Source organism: Myxocyprinus asiaticus, chromosome 18 (assembly GCF_019703515.2).
Source record: "Myxocyprinus asiaticus isolate MX2 ecotype Aquarium Trade chromosome 18, UBuf_Myxa_2, whole genome shotgun sequence".
Lineage (NCBI taxonomy): Eukaryota > Metazoa > Chordata > Actinopteri > Cypriniformes > Catostomidae > Myxocyprinus > Myxocyprinus asiaticus.
Genome location: NC_059361.1, coordinates 17778940 through 17799927, shown reverse-complemented (window position 1 = coordinate 17799927; position 20988 = coordinate 17778940). Strand labels below are relative to the sequence as shown.

General features: G+C 38.9%; 1 protein-coding gene across 4 annotated transcripts in view; it reads right to left on the bottom strand.

The window, feature by feature from the left end:
- The window catches only part of LOC127456492 (RAS guanyl-releasing protein 1-like), a 42408-nt gene that overhangs the window by 3981 nt on the left and 17439 nt on the right, over positions 1-20988 (bottom strand). For all 4 annotated transcript variants that reach the window (XM_051725013.1, XM_051725014.1, XM_051725012.1 and 1 more), the window contains 14 exons: positions 16455-16560; positions 16106-16168; positions 15872-16003; positions 14342-14483; positions 13478-13651; positions 11587-11703; positions 5592-5867; positions 5116-5196; positions 4580-4684; positions 4314-4423; positions 1687-1837; positions 1557-1593; positions 1323-1460; positions 86-282 (listed from right to left, as the gene is read on the bottom strand). In XM_051725013.1, the coding sequence (XP_051580973.1) occupies positions 86-282; positions 1323-1460; positions 1557-1593; positions 1687-1837; positions 4314-4423; positions 4580-4684; positions 5116-5196; positions 5592-5867; positions 11587-11703; positions 13478-13651; positions 14342-14483; positions 15872-16003; positions 16106-16168; positions 16455-16560 (1829 nt within the window). The remainder of the gene's footprint in view (positions 1-85; positions 283-1322; positions 1461-1556; positions 1594-1686; positions 1838-4313; positions 4424-4579; positions 4685-5115; positions 5197-5591; positions 5868-11586; positions 11704-13477; positions 13652-14341; positions 14484-15871; positions 16004-16105; positions 16169-16454; positions 16561-20988) is intronic.

Below are 20988 nucleotides of genomic sequence, written 5' to 3'. Positions count from 1 at the left end.
GCAATATATTTTGAAATTATCCACCATATTTGCTGTGGAAAAGTAAGTCATGGATTTAAAAAAAACATATGCATCATGGCAATACCTTTTCAAGGGGTGGATGTTGTTTCTGAGAATTAAGACGGTCTTTTCGTTTTGCCACTGGTGTCCACACTGCTGGGTCTGTCTGAGTGGATGTGTCGGATAACGTAGCCGCCTCTGCGTCGCTGTCCGACGAGGTTTGGCCCTTGGAGTGTTCAGATCCATTTCCATTAGGGAAGACAAACGCTTCCTCCTCAGAACCTGATTGACAATAAAAAGGGGTCACAAAAACAGACTGCTTAACCACCTGCTAGCTTCACAAAGTGTTACCATTATCACTTCACCAAGCTAAATACCATTTTTAGCTGATCTTAAAATACATGCATCGGCTTATTACACGGCTCTCTGTTATGTAAGGGATAACTTTGAAGCAGTTAATTAGCTGCAATTTATTTAGCTGCAATTTACATTCAAATATAATGTTTAGCGGACATTATACAAAAATATTTTTTTACTATAAATTCTCTTCCCTGCCCAGTATATGGCAATATGTACAAAGAATGCAAATTGCCAAAAACAAAAGAAGAAGAATGTGAAAGTGAATGTGGGGATTGATCGTTAAAAAGGACTTAAATATTGATCTGTTTCTCACCCACACCAATCATATCGCTTCAGAAGACATGGATTTAACCACTGGAATTTAATGGATTATTTTTATGCTGCCTTTATATGCTTTTTGGACCTTCAAAATGTTGGTACCCATTCACTTGCATTGTATGGACCTACAGAGCTGAGATATTTTTCTAAAAATCTTTGTTTATGTTCTGCTGAATAAAGAAAGTCATTCACATCTGGGATAGCATGAGGGTGAGTAAATGATGAGAGAATTTTCATTTTTGGGTGAACCATCCATTTAATGTCTCTCAAGTCATTTATCCACCTTTAAGTGTTTTGAAAGCATGAATCTTGGATCAGAGAAAATTGTGTGCAGTGTTTCGTGAAAATGCTGAAAATATTAAACAAAGTGTTTAGATGGCTGTGCTAATTGTTTTGAGAGCAGTGACCTGAGTTTGGAGAAATGTGAAGAAAAACTGTACTTATTTGATATGTAGCTGTGTAATAAGTTTGGTAGTGTACAGTCAGCAGGTAATTACTCCTAAATAAACCCATTCAATATATTCATGATTAGAGTCCTGATCACCTTGTTGTTATTGTTGTTGTTGTTTTGTTTTTTGCAATAATGACCACTGACTGTACATAATCTCTTACTGATATGACTAGAATGACAGAAGAAAACTCACTCCAGCTGTTTCCCTTAGTGTGGAGGCTTGGTCCAGGACCTGGTGTGCAGGGACAAGAGCTACTGGTCACCTGGAACCTCTTCATACACTCCATTCCCACCACATCCTTACAGTGCTTATGACAGTTCACTCCACAGTCTTTAAGAGAGTGAGAGGGGCAGCAGGGTTAAGATGTTGCCTAGGTGTCAAATATCTCTTTGATATAGAGAAATTGGTTTATTAGTATGTTCAAACCTCTGCAGTGGTAGCCTTGCTTTATCACTCCCCATAACTATTTGAGGGTAGAGAAAAAAGCATTAGATGATGCACAGATACACAAATGTGTTGATATTGCACACAACACATTGGTTCATTAAACACTCACAAATCCTCCACAGGTGTCACAGAATGTGGGCCTTTTGTATGTGATCTCATGGAAATTATGCAGGTTGTGGAGGTTGAAGCCAAGCTTAGCACACACTGACATCCCACGCATGAAATAGGAAGTTATTTCCTCTCTGCTGATCTCTCCTTCTCTGAAAAGTAAAGAGCAAATTATGATGAGTATGATGACCTGATTTGATTAATTTTTTGACCTTTACATTTCCATTGTTTTTCCAGTTGTTTGTGATTTTTAATATCATTTTTTTTAAAACTTGCAGTCAAAAAGAATTTTTGTTTTAGATGATGAAACATTTTAGAGCTGAGCATAGCAAGGAAATACTATATTCTATTCCCTTATGGAATTTCCATGATTTTTCCATGAATTGTAAAGGTATTATACAATTCCATGACGTTTTCAGGACGGAAAATCACAATTTTAAAATGTTCTGATATTTCCAGATTTTCCATTACCCTGTTAATCTCACACATTATCCAGTCAGGTCTGAAAGAAATCCAATAAAAACTTGAAAAGGAAAGTTTGTCAAGAGAATCTTCAAATATTGGCTTTCAAGTTTTAAAATTAAATAGTTCTTACACACAGAGAGACTTTCAGAATTACCTTGATCTGATGGACAAAGGTTTTTCAAATGTTATATATATATATATACACACTGAACAAAATTATAAACGTTTGTTTTTGCCCCCATTTTTCATGAGCTGAACTCAAAGATTTAATCTGTGTTAGTGAGCACTTCTCCTTTGCCGAGATACTCCATCCACCTCACAGGTGTGGCATATCAAGATGCTGATTAGACAGCATGATTATTGCACAGGTGTGCCTTAGGCTGGCCACAATAAAAGGCTACTCTAAAATGTGCAGTTTTATCACACAGCACAATGCCACAGATGTTGCAATTTTGAGGGAGTGTGCAATTGGCATGCTGACTGCAGGAATGTCCACCAGAGCTGTTGCCCGTGAATTGAATGTTCATTTCTCTACCATAAGCTATCTCCAAAGGCGTTTCAGAGAATTTGGCAGTACATCCAAACAGCCTCACAACCGCAGACCACGTGTAACCACACCAGCCCAGGACCTCCACATCCAGCATCTTCACCTCCAAGATCGTCTGAGACCAGCCACCCGGACAGCTGCTGCAACAATCGGTTTGCATAACCAAAGAATTTCTGCACAAACTGTCAGAAACCGTCTCAGGGAAGCTCATCTGCATGCTCGTCGTCCTCATCGGGGTCTCGACCTGACTGCAGTTCGTCGTCGTAACCGACTTGAGTGGGCAAATGCTCATATTCGATGGCGTTCTCTTCACGGATGAATCCCGGTTTTCACTGTACAGGGCAGATGGCAGACAGCGTGTATGGCGTCGTGTGGGTGAGTGGTTTGCTCATGTCAACGTTGTGGATCGAGTGGCCCATGGTGGCGGTGGGGTTATGGTATGGGCAGGCATATGTTATGGACAACGAACACAGGTGCATTTTATTGATGGCATTTTGAATGCACAGAGATACCGTGACGAGATCCTGAGGCCCATTGTTGTGCCATTCATCCATGACCATCACCTCATGTTGCAGCATGATAATGCATGGCCCCATGTTGCAAGGATCTGTACACAATTCCTGGAAGCTGAAAACATCCCAGTTCTTGCATGGCCAGCATACTCACCGGACATGTCACCCATTGAGCATGTTTGGGATGCTCTGGATCGGCGTATACGACAGTGTGTTCCAGTTCCTGCCAATATCCAGCAACTTCGCACAGCCATTGAAGAGGAGTGGACCAACATTCCACAGGCCACAATCAACAACCTGATCAACTCTATGCGAAGGAGATGTGTTGCACTGCGTGAGGCAAATGGTGGTCACACCAGATACTGACTGGTTTTCGGACCCCCCCGGACCCCCCAATACAGTAAAACTGCACATTTTAGAGTGGCCTTTTATTGTGGCCAGCCTAAGGCACACCTGTGCAATAATCATGCTGTCTAATCAGCATCTTGATATGCCACACCTGTGAGGTGGATGGAGTATCTCGGCAAAGGAGAATTGCTCACTAACACAGATTTAGACAGATTTGTGAACAATATTTGAGAGAAATAGGCCTTTTGTGTAGACAGAAAAAGTCTTAGATCTTTGAGTTCAGCTCATGAAAAATGGGGGCAAAAACAAAAGTGTTGCGTTTATAATTTTGTTCAGTGTATATATATATGTGTGTGTGTGTGTGTGTGTGTGTGTGTGTGTGTGTGTGTGTATATCTATATATCTATATATATATATATATATATATATATATACACACACATTTACTTAAAGACCCCACACACCACACAAAATTTATCAAATGAACAAACGATGAATCAAATGAATTTTAATTCAGAAAAAAAATAATAATAATTATAAATAATTATATACGATTCCAGCCACTGTCTTTTCAAAATGGATGTTTAATTTATTTGTAAATAAATTAATACATCCAGACAAATATAAGCATCACACCATTAATGTTTTTAAAAATTTGTCAGTTTCATTACCCTAAACACAATCTTTAATGTTTATGACATCTAGGAAGTTGTCTCTATCAGAGTTTGAATTGAATTGTTCCTTTCCTCATCTTACCTATCACTCTCATGTGTGCAGAAAGAGAAAGGAAAATTTGCAGCAATCTTCTCAAAGTCCTCTAGTGAGATGAAGCCATCCATGTTCAAATCGTAGTTCTTCATGATGGACTGTAGGGGGGGACACAATTATATTGATCTACTGATGCAGGAAATTGACTTGTGACATTTGGTTGTGAAGGACTTAAGGAAGTGAAAGTGGACATGATGGTGTCAGAGTAAGGAACTGGCCCTTACAGTGGTAATGAGCATATGTTTCTCACTTACATCAACCATCTGTTTAACGTGTTTAGAGATGGTAGCAGGATCCAAGCGAGGAGTCACTCCCGATCCCCATTCTGCTATCACAGGGGGCTTCACGGGAGCTACAGGCTACAGAAAAGGAGGAGAGAGAAAAAAAGAGAACTGACCTGACACTTTTGTTTTGATATTCAACACCAACTTTGCATCTCAAAAGATCAGCAACTATGGAATGTTAGTGCAAAAACATTGTACAAGTGAACCTGGTTTATTTGTAAAACACAGGTACGTTCACTGGCTGACGCTTTATAGGAATTAATCAGAAATGCTTGTATGTAACAACACCCACACTGAAAGGGATAAAGATAACGATCAAGTGTCTTTTAGCACTGTATGTCTTTTTTGTGGTTTTCTTTGAAGTGTGCTTGCACAAAGAGGAGTGCACTGTGCGCTGTACCCACACATTGAGACGGGATACTCCCTGTCTATGAGTATGAGCAATAGTAATTGTGATTTTGCCTTAGCAAGCACTACAAACAAGAAAAAGAGTGTACGGGCCTCACCTGAATTTTGGGGTTCTTGGGCTCCTTGGCATAGGAGAGCTCATATATCTCATCCTCTGTGTAACACAAGTCTAGCGAAAGCTGTGGATAAGGTGGGGCAGAACGTTACACATGAGGGTACGCCCACTGTTTGCAGTCCACATCTCTCAGTATCACAAACAAACAACAGAGCATAGCCACAAAGATGAGGGATCTCAGTGAGATTTTAAAAATACTCTTGTAGACTTATAAATAGATGAAGGAACTCTATGGAAATGAAATAGAGGCATATTTACATGCCTCTAAATGTGTATGTTTTCTAAAATAATCATTCCGTGTACTGTCTTATTCACAGAATTCAAAACACCAACTATCCCCACAGCATGAGGCAAAACAAACACTTCCAATAACAGTGGCTTTCCAGTTAAAATGGTCTTGTTATTCCCCTTTCCAAAACAAATCAATCAAACACCACCATTTTTTTTCCTTTAGCTCACCGTTAGCAGGTGCAGAAGGTCTTTGTTGGCCTCAAACGGTGGGGTGAAGTCATGGATGGCCAACAAGTCGTTAATGTTGCTGTATAAATGCTGCAGTTTTCCCAGGTTGATCTTATCGTCATCCAGGTAGTCTGGCAGAGCCTCATTGAGGGAGATGAGATCTTTGAGATGAACACCCAAGATAGGCACCTTGAATCCAGTGCACTCGCTGTACACCCGCCTGTAGTTTGAATAGTTGCTGTAGGATGACAGCAGGTCTGTGAGTTCACTGAGAGTCTGCGTGAGAGAGGAAAAACAAGGACTGAGAAGCAGCCTTTGCAAGCATTGTAAACTTGGCCCCAAAAACTATTTGGACACTTAATCCACACTTAAAAATGTATGAATGTCACTAAATATGTCACTAAATAACTAAATATCAGTGGCACTTATATGGCACTTAAAGACAAAAATACTTGTGTAAAAAATACACTTTCTAGTTGTCAAACTTACCATAATTTGTTTGCAGATGCCACTTAGTTTAATATTAAGTTATCTATTGTAATTAAATTCATTTAATTTGAGAATGGCTTAAAGGAATATTTTACCCAAAAACCAGAATAGCACCAACAACCTTTTGTGTAAGGAGCCAAGATTCTTAACAATGAGACTACCAGCTCGCTTTGTAAAATGTAACATTCTAAAGTGGCATGATCTCACACTCAAATCGGAAAGAGTAGGTTGACTTTTCTTTGTCAAAGATAGGTCCATTCTGACTGAAATTTGAAACTCTACCCCAATGGCCAAAGTGGTAAGTGTTGTTGTGCATATGGGCGCGATAGAGCTGTTCAGCCGTGACGTCAATTTGTAGGCGAACCCGGAAAACGAATACGCTATGGGTTACCTCTGGATTTTCCTATGGGTTATTTTAATGTTTTTTTTTTTAACTTATGTCTAAAATAAGGTCTGTAGTAAATTACTTTACAATACGTGGATGTTTTGTTCTACAACATAAATTACAAACAGTCACACCTTAAACGTGAATTTTATAACTTTTGGAAAAAACTATGTAATTCAATAGGGATTCAAAATTCACGTTTGAGGTATGACTGTGTGTAATTTATTTTGTAGAACAAAACATCCACGTATCAAGTAATGTTTACTGCAGACCTTATTTTTCTCATAAGTTATAAAACCCCATTTTAAAAACCCATAGGAAAATCAGAGAAAACCTCTTCAAGGTTTTTCGATTACAAGCTGAACAGCTCTGTTGAGCTCTATTTTGCCAAGTGTATCTGTCTGTATCTCTCAAGACGACAAGGAACACCCGCTACACTACACACCCACTACAAGGGCGATCCCCTTGGATCATAAAGCAAATCCATTGGCTAAAAGAACTTAAATCCTATGCAGTCGCTCCATGATTTATGTTGTCTTCAATGTGTAAATGAAACAAATACCCAGGTAGCCAGCGCAATCGGACCAATTGTGGCTGAGTGTTGGCTCACTCGGCTGTGTTCTGGCAGCGGCTCACCAAAAGTGAGCCAGATCTGGCCCAGTAATGGTTGCCAGATTTGGTTAGGTTTTGGATGTGCAATTTGGGCTGAGACACGGCACATTTAGCCACATTTGGCCTGACTATGGACCATAAGAACTGGCCTCATTTTGGGTGAGATATAGCCATACAGACCTGGACCATTTTAAGTTGAGTGCTGGGGATGGACAGATCAGGGACTGGGGCACGGGGTAGGGTAGAGATGCCTTTTCAAGGTGGGTCACCTTTTAACAATGTTGCAAATTGGTCTGACTTTGTCATAAAATTCTGTAGCAGTGACCCCTAAACTTAAATGTAATATCTTTTAACATAACATACACACACACACACACACACAGACACATAATTAACTAGGCTAAATTGCAAAATGATTTAAAGTTTTAAAAAATATTTATCGTTTAAAAAATTATACTTTGGAAGATCAGTTGTAAAGCCCTTTCCCTGTCAACTTTATGTTATTTATTGTATTTCATTTTTTATTTCAATTCCTATTATTCATTTATTTTTTAGTTTTTTTCCCCCACATTCTCTTTTTTTTTTTCTTCTTAACTTTGGTGATTTCTTCATGGAGGTTGTTTGTTTCTTTAAGTAATCCATAAAATTTAACTAAATTTGGTAATTAATTATTTAATTCATATAATCAAACAAGTTTAAAGTGGTTAAGGGAACTGTAAAATCATCTCTGCTCTGAGTTTCAAGACATGCGCACTAGCTGCGACATCTAGTGACGACACTTGGCGGGCTTCTGGAGCAGCTACATTAACCGCTAGATCAGCAAGAGAACTTCTAGCTTGCTACCGCGGTGAGTATATATGTGATAATCTAACATATAATATAATTTGAATAAACCGTTCTACACATATAATATCGACGTAATGTTTATTTATAAGGAAACTAAAATCGTGGGTTGGCTGATATAGCGCTAGATATACTCTTGAGAAATATGATAGCCAATTTAAAAGCTTATCACTTAATGAATCGACCGCCTATCTGCTAATCTTCAAAATTTTTTTACACTAAACAGTATACTTTTGTAGTGAACTATATGTAGAGTTTGCTACGATAAAAATGCTGTTTAATAAGACAAGGCGGTGTAGAGAATGTTGCGACAGGTAGGGCTCATTTGTGAAATTACCACCAGCCTATATCAACAAATGTGTAGCATTACAATTTAATAATACATTTTGTATATAAAAATATATGTTTTTGATCAAATTAAAACTCTGAAGGCCGTCCAATGACGTTGGTGCTTTATATGATTAGTTTACATGACGTCATCCAGCTTGACCATTACGCTTTCTTTAAAGGTAGAGCCGGCTCGTAAAATAATAATACATTTTTAAATAATAATAATAAAGACAATTTAGTAATGAAAAATATCCAATAAGAGTATCAATAAAGAACCATATAAGGCATATCAATAAAATAAAGATACAATTGTAACAATATACACAGCTCTTTAATAAAGTAAAAGTATTTCTTATCAGATTACTCTGTTAATCAATATAATAATCGGTAGAATACTTGATTACTAAAATAGCTGTATGATGTACCCATTTACAGGCTGTGATTCTTAACAAAGTACTGACCATGCAGGGTGCCCAAACTTTTGTTATGGGCTTTTTTTTTTATTGTCATTTTGAAATGATAAAATGTGTCAATTGTATTCATTTAAAATAAAATCTACAACACAAAGTCTGCAAAAAGCGAAGGGATCTGAATACTTTCTCAAACGATTATATAACCCCATAAACTGCTAGTTTTTTCCCATCTTTTCCAGTCTTTATGCTAAGTTAGGATAACCAGCTTCATGTTTGAACAGGTAAACTTGTGCCATATTCACCTGATTGATCAATTATTTTTCTTTCTTTCTTTCTTTTTTAAGAATCTGTGCGAAGAAATGCAAGTACTGCTAGTGTGTCAGACGGAGACACTGAAAAGTTCATAAAAAGATGGCTGCAGCTTGCATCTGACAGAGATGGGGGAAGAAGAGAGCGGGCCCTAAAGCAAGCAAATTCTTTCTAAGGTATGTTCCAAATGTTGTTACCATTTACCAGAGTTAACATTCATGTCTTCAGTCTGAGATTCTCTGACTAACTAACCATATGTGTCATTGTCTGTGCCCCATCTTATCTCTCTCTTTCTGTCAATTTGTCTCTCTTTTAGGGTACACTTACTTGAGGAGGGTCCTGAAGTTTTCTAGTTTTTTTGTTTTGCATTTGTTCATGCCACTTTTTGCTAGTTCATATAAAGCTGTATGTTAATGTTAGGGTTCAAATAAATTCTCATATTTCTCATATTTTCATGATGTCATTTTTACTTGGGGAAAAGGAGCACATATAGATGTTATGGGGTAGGCGTGGGGTAATACATGGGGTAGTAGGTGGGGATGCCATGGGGAAAAAAAAGGGTGAAAGGGCCAAACCCTCAATCCTTGTAAACTTGACATATTTTCAAAATTCTTAAGGCCAATATAAACTAATTTGTTCAAGCTTATAGTCCCCCTCCACTCCAGTTTGTTTTGCTTATTGTTTCTTCATATAGATGTTTAAGCTGATGTAATGACGTACTGTATGTTCAGTGTTGCCAGAAGGCTCTGAGTGCATAACGCCTACAGTACACAAGCGTGAAACTTAAAGCCTCCAAAGACTCACAAACACTGAGAATGGATTTTACATTGAAAAAAGCTTCCATTCTGCAGTTCAACTTTTGAAATGAAAAATATTTGCATATTAAGTTTGGTTACAATTTATTTTAAGGTGTCATTGTTACAGTGTAATTATACATTTAAGTACAGAGTAATATTAATTAACAACATGTACTTACGGTACTTAGGGTTAGGAATACGGTTTGCTTTAGGGTTAGTTGCATGTAATTATGCATAATTTACTGTTATTACTACATTAAGTACATGTAACATATGTAACAAGGACATTAAAAAGTTTTTTTTTTTAAGAAGGTGAAAGTAGATGCCATCTTAAGGATTTTAACAAGGTAATGGAATGTCGTTTTGTGGAAAAACATTAGACAAAAATTATTCAAAGCTCTGTTTTGATATAAAAACTGGAAGGAGTCTTTATTAAACAGCATACATTTTAGTAGTTTTTGGTAAACAATTCATTACAAGAAGAGTTATACTGAACACAAAAAAATGTTTTCAATTCTGTTTTAGATTAAGTGCAAGTATATACTTAATTTAGCAAACAAGCAAATATTGCTTTGGCAAAATGTCTTTTGTTGTTCTTATTAAATAGATGTAGTTTTGTATTTCATATACATTTCCCTTTTGTACCCAGACTGTACCGGCTAAGTGTACAATTTTTGTTGCCGTGATTGTGGCCCTATGCCGGCAGTGTATGCTTAGTTTTAGCACCCGGACTCGGGCGTCATTCATTGCCATGTGTCACAAGAGTCCGGCAACCACAAGTGGGCCGAGTTATTTCTTCTGGCCTGCCGGATCTGGGCCATTATCGGGCCAAACCGTTTTGGCTACCTGGGTAAAAACTTTTAAATTATATATCACATATTATATAATTAAACTAAAGATATAAATGGTCAAATTAAACATTTCTCAGTTCTCTTTTTTCCAGTTAGCCTACAAGCTAACCGGTTAGCCTATTAGCTTAGCAGACAGCTAGCTTCTTTTTATTTTCATCACATTTCTCCACTCTGATACAGCCAATTATTGATACAGCGGTATGCTTGTATTCAGTAGAACTTTTAAGTTGCGGTATGTTAATGTTATTAACATTGTTATGTTATTAATTTTTTATTTGTTTAAATATATGTGGTAAGGGTTAGGTTAACAGGTAGGGAAAGGTGTAGGGTTGTTGCAGCACTCCTAATAAACACAACAAACATGGTGTATGAATTTGACATCCAACTGTTGCAAGACTTAAGCCTCTAAATCGTGCTTGTCACAGATTATGCAAACATGATTACTTTCTGGTTTCATCGTGGGATACGAACCTGGGTCTCTCACGCTTCTGAAAGCAAAGGGGAATCCAGTCACACCACTAAGGAAGGAAAACACAGCCAAGCCGATGCAAACATGTCTGATGGGAGATGCTGTTTGTCAGTGAGTTGGCATAATGTTGCCGATCCTATCGTAGTGAAACCTTCGGAAACAACTTGCCGACTTAATGTGTTTTCATGTTGTTCATACACAAAGAGATTAAAGTTAATTTTAGTTTCCATATTAGTATGAGTGTAGTACAGTTTGTGCGTCTCGTCAACTCTAATGAATGATATTGATTGTGTTTCTAATTAATCAAAGCAGCATTGTTCAAGTGCTTAAGATCAATGTAGATTAATAGCAAAAAGATCAATGGCTAAAGATCACTATAGTGAATTTGCTCGTCTTTGGTATACATTTTACACACTCTTTATAAAAATGATTGGTTGTGTCATTGCATACATGTGAACTTAAAGAGTGTGGAAAGCAATTTTACGAGTGAGACTGACCTTTGTGACATCAGAGGAAAGCAGGCTGGCTGTATCTTTGAGACGAGAGATAGAGCTATGACACAGCCCTCCAATCACAGCCATCAGAGTATTGAAATTCTGCAGGGCTCTCAGCTTCTGCTCAAACATACAGAGGTACAGATGAGGAAAGGGCAGTTGATGTTAGGCAGAATGTTAACCTCAGTCACTATTCACTTTTATTTTATGGGGAAAAAAGCCATGAAAGTAAATGGTGACTTAGGCTAGCTTTTAGCTTTAAAGTAAGGCACTATCCACAACCACCACAATATTCATTAAACATTTTATTTTGTGTTCCACATAAGACTGGTCATACTGGTATGAAATTACATGACATGAGTAAATGATCACTGAATTTAAAGAGCAATTTCAACCTGACCTAACACTTTAAAATGACTTTTGTTGATGTATTCAGGTTGATTCAACCATATTAAATTATATTTTGATTATGTACAGTACTTGAATTAAACTAGTTAATTTAGATGTAACCACATGAAGCACATTTTAGGTTAACTGATCAAACTAGTTTACAGTGTACATGAGCTTTTTTGAATTACACCATTAAATTGTCACAATGAATGCATGGCACCATAGGACTGCCTACATCCTGTTTCCAGTAAAATAGCACTTGAATGCAAGAGTTATGCAACCGTTGTCCCAGATCATTTCCTAATACAGGAATATTACTCTTGATAGCACACTTCACATATCAAATTTCCTCACTATCACATCATCTGACGCATTTGCTTATTTCCTAGGTGTTTTCTTCGGGCTGTCTTATTCACACATTTATATTTGTGTGGTTAAACCCCAGGCAGTACACAAAGCACATATGATGTAATCATTTCCTCTGAACAAATAAATCAAATGTTAGCTCTGGTTACTTTTAGGCCTCCTCAAAGTGAGTTGCCTTATTGGCATGTCTTAATAGGTGTTGGTCATCAACTGAAATTATATATTTCTGTGACACTGAAATTTGTAATGATGAAGAGGACTCAAACGTCACATTATAAAATGTTTTAGAATGAGTCAGCCACTTCTAGAAAAGATATCACAGGCAATGTCAAAAATGAATTGCTGCAGGGCCTAAGTGAAACCACATATTTTGTCATGCCAGGGCTTCTCTAGATTTGACGTCAATGTTTGGTGGAAAGTTACTGCAATATTGGAGCAAAGGATTATTGAAACACAGGCATTTCAGCATGTACACTCCTTTCATTTTTACATCCACAATAGAGGGTAACAATGACTGGCCACATTTTCAACAGCCTTGGTTCTAGAAGTATTTTTCACATTCATTATCTCCATAGGCACTTGTTCAATTCTTTAAAAAAGAGTTCTCAGCCTTAAGCCTTACAATTCAGCTCCAAGAATCACAACGTTATTTTAAGCAAAAAGTATTTAAAAATGTTTGAATTATTTACTCGGATCAGTCATGGTATATAAAATACTGTTTACAAAAAATATAAAACAAATATTATAGTATTAAAAACAACATACTGTATAAGGAGGTTATTTTAAAACTGTCAAAAATACATATATACAGTAAATTCTTTGAGAGTATAGGGAGACTGAATCTAATATGTCATTCGCAATGCTTCAGCCACAGTCACTGTTGAGCTCTGTTAATGCAATTTCCATGGTGACAGTGATATCTCTGATTGGTAGGTCTTTCTTTAGGATTATGGGTAGTGTAGTATTTCACCAGGAATTTGGAAATTACATAAAAACATTTTTTAAATTAACTGATATCTGAGTTAACTGAGTTCACCCAAAAATGAAAATTCAAAAATGAAAGTCTTTTTTTCTTTGATTTTTATTTCCGTAACACCACTGTTGTACTCTGTTGCATGTGTTTGTGTGTTGTAAATACCTGTGCTACATGTATAAACTTGGTGAAGACCTCTGCTCGCTGCTGTGGGGTGTGTCTGTTGAGAATCATGAGCTGGACCCATTGGGAGACTCCATTGCAGAGCATGACGGAACGCTCGAGGGCTGGATTGTCCCTCACTGAGCCATGTACCACGTAACTGCGGTAGTCCAGGAACTAACGTAAAACACAACAACAGTCAGAGGTTCACCTGCAATCCAGGTGTGCCAAGCATGTACAAATGTGAACATCAAGATACAATTGTACTCTGATAAGAACTGACACGTCCAAGTATGAGTACAGCGGGCGTGATCGTGGTTGATTGATTAGTCAGACATTCCGTTATGAGTCTGTTCTGTCACTATAGTACTATACTGCTGTTAGACTGTCAGATAAACTCAAGCAGCAGATTTATACTGGTTTTCGCTGCAATGTCTTTTCAGTGAACCAGTGTTATCATCATTACCCAAAAACTAGAACTAAATTAAAAAGATTTTAGTAACTCAAATAAAAATAAAACATGAAACAATTGTTTTTTTCAAGATTCTAAAAAAAATAAAAAAATAAAAATGGCCACAAATTATTTAGTTTTATATACACAGATATACAATTCTAAAGCAGTGAGAATGATAGCGATAACACTAGATGGCCCTTAGAAATGTAATGGTGCAAAACATATTTAATTTATATCAGTTAACGCATTAAATTTGGCAGCACTAAAATACTAAACTTAGAATAAAATCTAAATATTCTGAAAAACTATTATTATTATTATTATTATTATTTTAAAATCAATTCAAGATTCAAAACAAAAATACTTCTGCATTAAATGTAAGTGAAACTGAGCATTTGGGGTGACTGACGTACTGAGACGTTACAAAAGTTTTTGAACTCCAAGTAGCTGAGATGTTTAGCCATTTCGTCTGGTTCCATGTGGTCAAACAGCAGGGAAACTTTCCTTTTCTTCACTGAGGGAGAGGGAGTCTGGGAAACATTCACTGGAGGATTACTGGTTTCAGAGATAGTGATGGACAGACAGAAAGCAAAGATTTGTCACAAAACAGACCCATGAAGATGGGATCATAACCAGAAATTTTTTAAGAAAGTATAGGTGACTATAACTTAAAATAGATTTATAACTAGTAATACATACAGTATGTACTGAAAATGTGATGGAGGCTTGCTCATTTAAAAATCTCTATCACATTGCTAGAGTGTTGCAAATGATTGCTAGGCCATTGTTCTGTGGTTGTTAAGATGTTCTGAGAGTTTTTTTTTTTTAGCATGTTGCTATGAGGTTGCTATGGTGTTTTGGGTGATTGCTAGGGAATTGCTAGGTCCCTAGGCCTGGGTTCCTCATTCAATGTAAGATTTTATCACAAATGCTGAATTAAAATTAAAGTTTGATTGCTTACAAAAGTAATAGCACACATCTCCACAACAAGTCACCCAGTTTAATTCATGTTTTAGGGTGATTCTCACGAAACCGGGAAATGTCCCGGTGCTATTTAACCCCAAATTAAAAAAAATAAATAAAAATAATTACATTATATTTGACATAAAGACTACATTTAGGAGCATTAAGATTTTGTTGCATTGTGACATTATTTTCTGGATTTCTTTTTTTTTTTGCCACATTTTTCATTCATGTCTCTAGCACTATTAGGGTGATTCTCACGAAACTGGTCAGGGAAATGTCCTGGTGCTATTAAACCCCAAATTTAAAAAAATAAATAAATAATAATAATTCAGTTATAGTTTACATAAAGACTACATTTAGGAGCATTACGATTTTTTTGCATTGTGACATTATTTTCGGGACATTTAAAAAAAAAAAAAAACTCTCATTACTGTAAGGCACCCAGCCATTTTACTTTTACTATTTCCATTTGTTTTTTAATAATGATTCTCATTACTGTATTGCAGTAATTTTCTTTGTCCATTACAAAAAAAAGACTTTTTAACAATAATTCTTTACATTAAAATCAGCTACTATGATGTAAAAATACTGTACAATTTAAATAATATTATATTTTTTTCACTTTGTGGTAATGAGAATTAGGGGGTAAAATGTGCTTAATTGTCATGAAAATAATGTAAAAAACAAATAATAATAATAATAAAAAAATCTTAATAGCCCTAAAAATAGGACTAATTTTCTACTATATATGCAAAATATAATTTATCATTTATTCTTTTTATTTTGGAGTAATATATGACCAGGACATTTTCTTGACAGGTTCATGAGAATCACCTAATAATACCATACAGTTTAATAGTTTAATACTAAGGGTTAAGTTTACGTAGGGTTAGGGTTTGATAAACAAAATCCATAACCCTTATTATGAGCAACAATAGTGGCCATACTTTCAGTGTTATATTGTTCATCAGACTCACATGTAAGGTGTGTTGAAGAGCTGATAGTGCGAGTCATTCCCCTCAACTCTGACCAGATCCCAAAGATCTCCCATCACTTTTTCTAATAGAGGGTCTGCCTCAAACATCAGCCGAAACTGACTAATCCACTGCCTAAGAGAGGAGAGGAGAGGAGATGAGAGGAGAGACACATTTCACTTCACACAATTTCCCCCCGCCTACGCCATTGCATGTGAATGTAGTGGATACACCAACCTGATGAATTGGCAGATTTGTGGGCGCCTTTGTGCCCTCTTCTCTGCTGGACAATCCTTATATGTAATCACAAGTCAAGGAGGAAAGACTTAAAGTGAGACAACAAAATAATCCACCCCAATAAATAGGCTAAACCAAAATAGGGCAGCTCTTGTTTCATTGTCAGTGGGATTAAGAGCCATGTGAGGCTGTATGGTGCTTTGACTGACTGTGACCCAAAACAGTTCTATGCATGAAGGACACAAATGCTCTGGGACCTGTTGAGTAAATAAATATTTTGCTATTAGGGTTCAGATAAGTTAGAGGGAAGCACATTTACAACAGAGCAGTGAGGTTTGATGGAGGATATAAAGAAAGCAGCTTATGGGCGAAGATGTTTGATGGTACAACCCAGTTATGCATCATCATGGTCATGTGAACAAGCTGTGTTCCTTTGGTCAGCTTTCCATCTGTGTCTGCAAAACAAAATGTTTATAATTAGATTTGTCCATTTTTCATCCAATCACTTACAAAAGTAATAACTAGGGCTGTTGATTTAATGTGTTAATTCAGTGCAATTAATAAAAAATAACACATAAATAAATTACCGCAATTAATCATGTCCTCGGACCATAATTAGGAATATTCTTACCATCTAAGCAATTAAAGATTGAACTACCATCTGTTTTCAGCAGGGGGCAGTAAGCAAAACTCAAGCTGTATAGGCAACGGCAGCTGTACAGACAACAAACCACACTCAGGCTAGGCTGCTTTCCACTTTACTTTAAACATCCACTTGCTAACTTCCCTAAGCACTTCCCCTCAGGGAATCCCCACCACAATATTGGAAGTCTGTTCTACTTCAATAAGTGGATGAGGGAAGTTTCTACTGACCATCCCTCAACCCCTCGATTTTGACAGAGGGAGCGAGCCTACACATACTGTATGTACACTTCAGGCAGCTACATATCCCACACTGCAACTCGATTGTGACATCACAGCACAGAACGCATTTAACCTACCCCACCCCAACACTACTCTTATGTATGCTGGAAGTGAAGTTATGTCAGTTAAGGAGTTTAGAGAAGTTATATCAACATTTAACAGCATAATACTTGTAGCTACCTTAATCTGACTGTTTGTTACACAGTCACAGCCTATGTGTTCATTGTAGTTACCATATTCGTTTTTGTAAAATTTGATTAAACTTTTCGCAAATATGAACAGACAAGATTTATACATAAGCCTCTGAAATTATAACTAAACTTTACCTGAATCTGTGATTGTATCAATCTCTGAAAATGTTGTCTTCTCAGGTGCGAAAATCACTAAATAATTCAACAAAATGACATCAGCATCAGTGATCAAGGGCTTAGGGTGTTTCAGTTAAACCTACTGCATGGGTTCCGCCAGAATTAGGCACTCGAGCAACGTAAACAATGACGTACATCCGAGTCCATTAGACGGAGGCAGATTAGCGAGGGAAGGGAATAAAAAGTTGAAGTGGAACGTAGCCCTAGTCTAAGCCTCAGACGGCACACCCACGGACTGCCCACAGCCTGTTTTCTCACTGTCTGATGCTTATAGCACACAAAACTAGAAAGTGCTTTCTCAATCAACTCTGACTGGCTGATTCAATGGAACTTTCACCAGTAGATGCACAAAGAACATTTTATCAGTCTGCCTGGAAGTCGAGTTATGTTCACAAGGTTCCACGTTGATAGAATGAGCACTTTTGAGGATGAAATAATCACAGAATTTGCTTGAGATTGCTAGGTTAGTGACTGTAACAAGTTCGAGGAATGAGGAAGCAGGAGATGGCAAATCCAACTCAAATTTTATTTTTCACACAAAAACAAGCTCGCTTGACTGCGTAATGGCAAAGCTTCATATAAACACTCAAACGCTATATTTAGTGGGATTGGCAGCTGCCAACACACTCGAAGCATCAGCTGGGCTCTCTCCCTCTCACTCTGTCTGGCCCATTTTATTTCCCCCGTCTCTCACTGTGAACAAAGGAACAGCAATTACCAGCAACTAATCTCAGGTGAAAACCCTTACAGCTTCCTCGCCTCCACATACCCCCACCGCCCGACTCAGGCCGAGGGAATAAAACGTTTTTGGTCTTGGGTCTCGGGCAGGTCGCATTCGCTATGGTTTTATCAATTTGGGGCCGCACCTGACCATGACCCAAGTGGAACCCCAGATACCGTACCTCCACTCGCCCAATTGTGCACTTCTTTGGATTTGCTGTGAGTCCCACTCATCGTAGCAATCTCAAAACAGCCCCCAGATGCTGCATGTGTGGCATATGCAGCGTGCGGTCTGAGGACCCTGTCCATAAGACGCTGAAATGTAGCCGGGGCCCCAAACAAACAGAAGGGTCACAAATTGGTGTAAATCAAACGGTGTGGAGAAGGCCATTTTTTCATGGGACATTGGTGTTAAGGGGATCTGCCAACATCCCTTTGTTAAATCCAATGTCGAATAAAAGCGAGCCGTGCCCAATTGATCGAGCAGTTCGTCAACATGAGGCATTGTATAAGCATCAAATTTTAACACCGCGTTAACTTTCCTATAATCCACACAGAATTGGACCGAGCCATCGCTCTTAGGTACCAGAACCACCGGGCTGGCCCAATCACTGTGGGAATATTCTATTACCTCTGAGCCTCGTCTCAATCCTCCAGCCCCCTTCTCAGGTGAGGCAGGTTCTTGCCCCACCTTCCTTTCACAATGTTCCTTGTACTTCTCGTTGCAGCCCTCTGTTTTCCCGTTGGAGACAATGAAGGTGGCATGCGCCATCACACTTCTCACAGGATGGGCCGGTGAATGGGGAACCGCCATATGAGACAACGAACATCCCTGTTGTGCTTCATTCTAAGCATTCTCCATGGAGCTCCACCGAGTGTTCGATTGCTCGGCTCAAGGTCATGAGGTGTTGAGGTTTATATCTGGATTGTCTCAGGGAAAACGGCAGGTCACGGACTATGCCATCGAGCTCTGCACCCTCGCTACATCTTGTGAGTGGAATGATCATACCTATTGGGACCGGTTTCTGCTTGGGCTATCCGACAACATCCAGGATGAAATCTATGCCTTGGGCCTGCCTCCCCGCTTCGACAAGTGGATCAGCGCCTGACCATGTGTCACCGCCGTAACTGTTCTCTACCTGCCCAGGCAGCTGACCGCCATACTCAGTCAAGTGTTCCGGCCAGGCCATCGGAATCACGGTCCGAGGCAGAGCCCATGCAGATCGGGAGGACTTGGCTTTCTCCGGAGGAGAAGCAGCGATGGCTCACCCATGGACTCATATTATATTGTTTATATCCTGGCCATGTCTCCGCCTCCTGTCTAGTAAATGCCACCACTCGTCAGTAGGCAGGGTGTTACTGGCGAGCGCAAAATCCCAGAGCAAAACCCCCAGACTACGTACTCTTCTCCCGGCCCGACTGCAGTGCAGATCAACCAGTCACAATGTTTCCGCATTGGTGTATTCCGGAGCCGAAGGAAACTTTATGGATATCAACGTGGCTTCCAAGTGGCAAGTTCCAGTGATCCAGTTGGACAAACCAATCACAGCCCATACCATCAGCAGCATGCCCCTGACCATCATCACCCATTTCACCAAGCCAGTTACCTTCATCTCCTGCATTCATTCGGAACAGTTATTCTTCTACCTGGTCCAAACTCCATTGGCTCCGGTAGTGTTGAGGCATCCTTGGTTGGTAGTGCACAACCCACACATAGACTGGTCAACCAATACTGTTCTTGCTTGGAGTTCGTACTGTTGGTCTCCCTGTCTTAACTCTGCTGCCTTCCATGTCCAGACATGTGTTTCATTTCAGGATGAATCAGCAGATTTATCTGGAGTACCATTGGCATACCATGACTTGAGGGCGGTGTTCAGCCAGTCCCACGCCGCGACCCTTCCTCCTTATTGCCCGTACAAATGTGCTATTGATTTGCTCCCTGCCACTTCTCCTCCACGAGAATGACTGTTTTCACTCTCTGCACCTGAGAGGGAGGCCATGAACAGGTACATCAATGATTCTCTGGCGGCCGGTCTCATCCGCCCTTCCTCTTCTCCGGCAGGGGCAGGGTTCTTCTTCGTGGAGAAGAAGGATGGCTCGCTTAGACCTTGCATAGATTATCGGGGGCTGAATGACATCACGGTGAAGAATCGTTTTCCTTTTCCATTGATGTCTTCAGCTTTCAAACTTTTACAGGGAGCTTCCGTCTTTACAAAGTTGGACTTACACAATGCTTATCACCTTGTACGGATCAGGGAGGGGGATGAGTGGAAGACAGCTTTTAGCACCCATAGGGGGCACTTCTGTTATTTGCTTATGCCTTACGGATTGGTCAATGCCCCAACTGTCTTCCAGGGGCTCATGAATGACATGCTCAGAGACATGGTTGACTGTTTTGTGTTTGTCTATCTAGATGATATTCTGAACTTCTACCAGAATATCCAGGACCATGTCCAGCATGCCAGGAAGGTGCTTCAGCGACTGCTAGAGAATCGGCTGTTTGTTAAAGCGGAGAAGTGTGCTTTTCATGCAGAGTCGGTTAAGTTCCTGGGTTCATCGTTTTGTCCAAGGGAGTGTGCATGGACCTTTCCAAGATCATTGGCCAACCCCAGATTCCCGCATGGCCTTGCAGAGGATTCTGGGGTTCACAAATTTTTATCATAGGTTTATTCGTAACTACAGCCAACTCGCCACACCTCTTACAGATCTCACCTCCACCCACACTGACTTTGGTTGGTCTCCGCGGACCGAAGCCGCATTTTCTAAATTAAAGAAGCAGTTTACCACCGCCCCTATTCTTAGTACTCCTGACCCTTCATGTCAGTTTGTGGTGGAGGTGAATGCATTGGGGTCAAAGTGGTTCTGTCACAG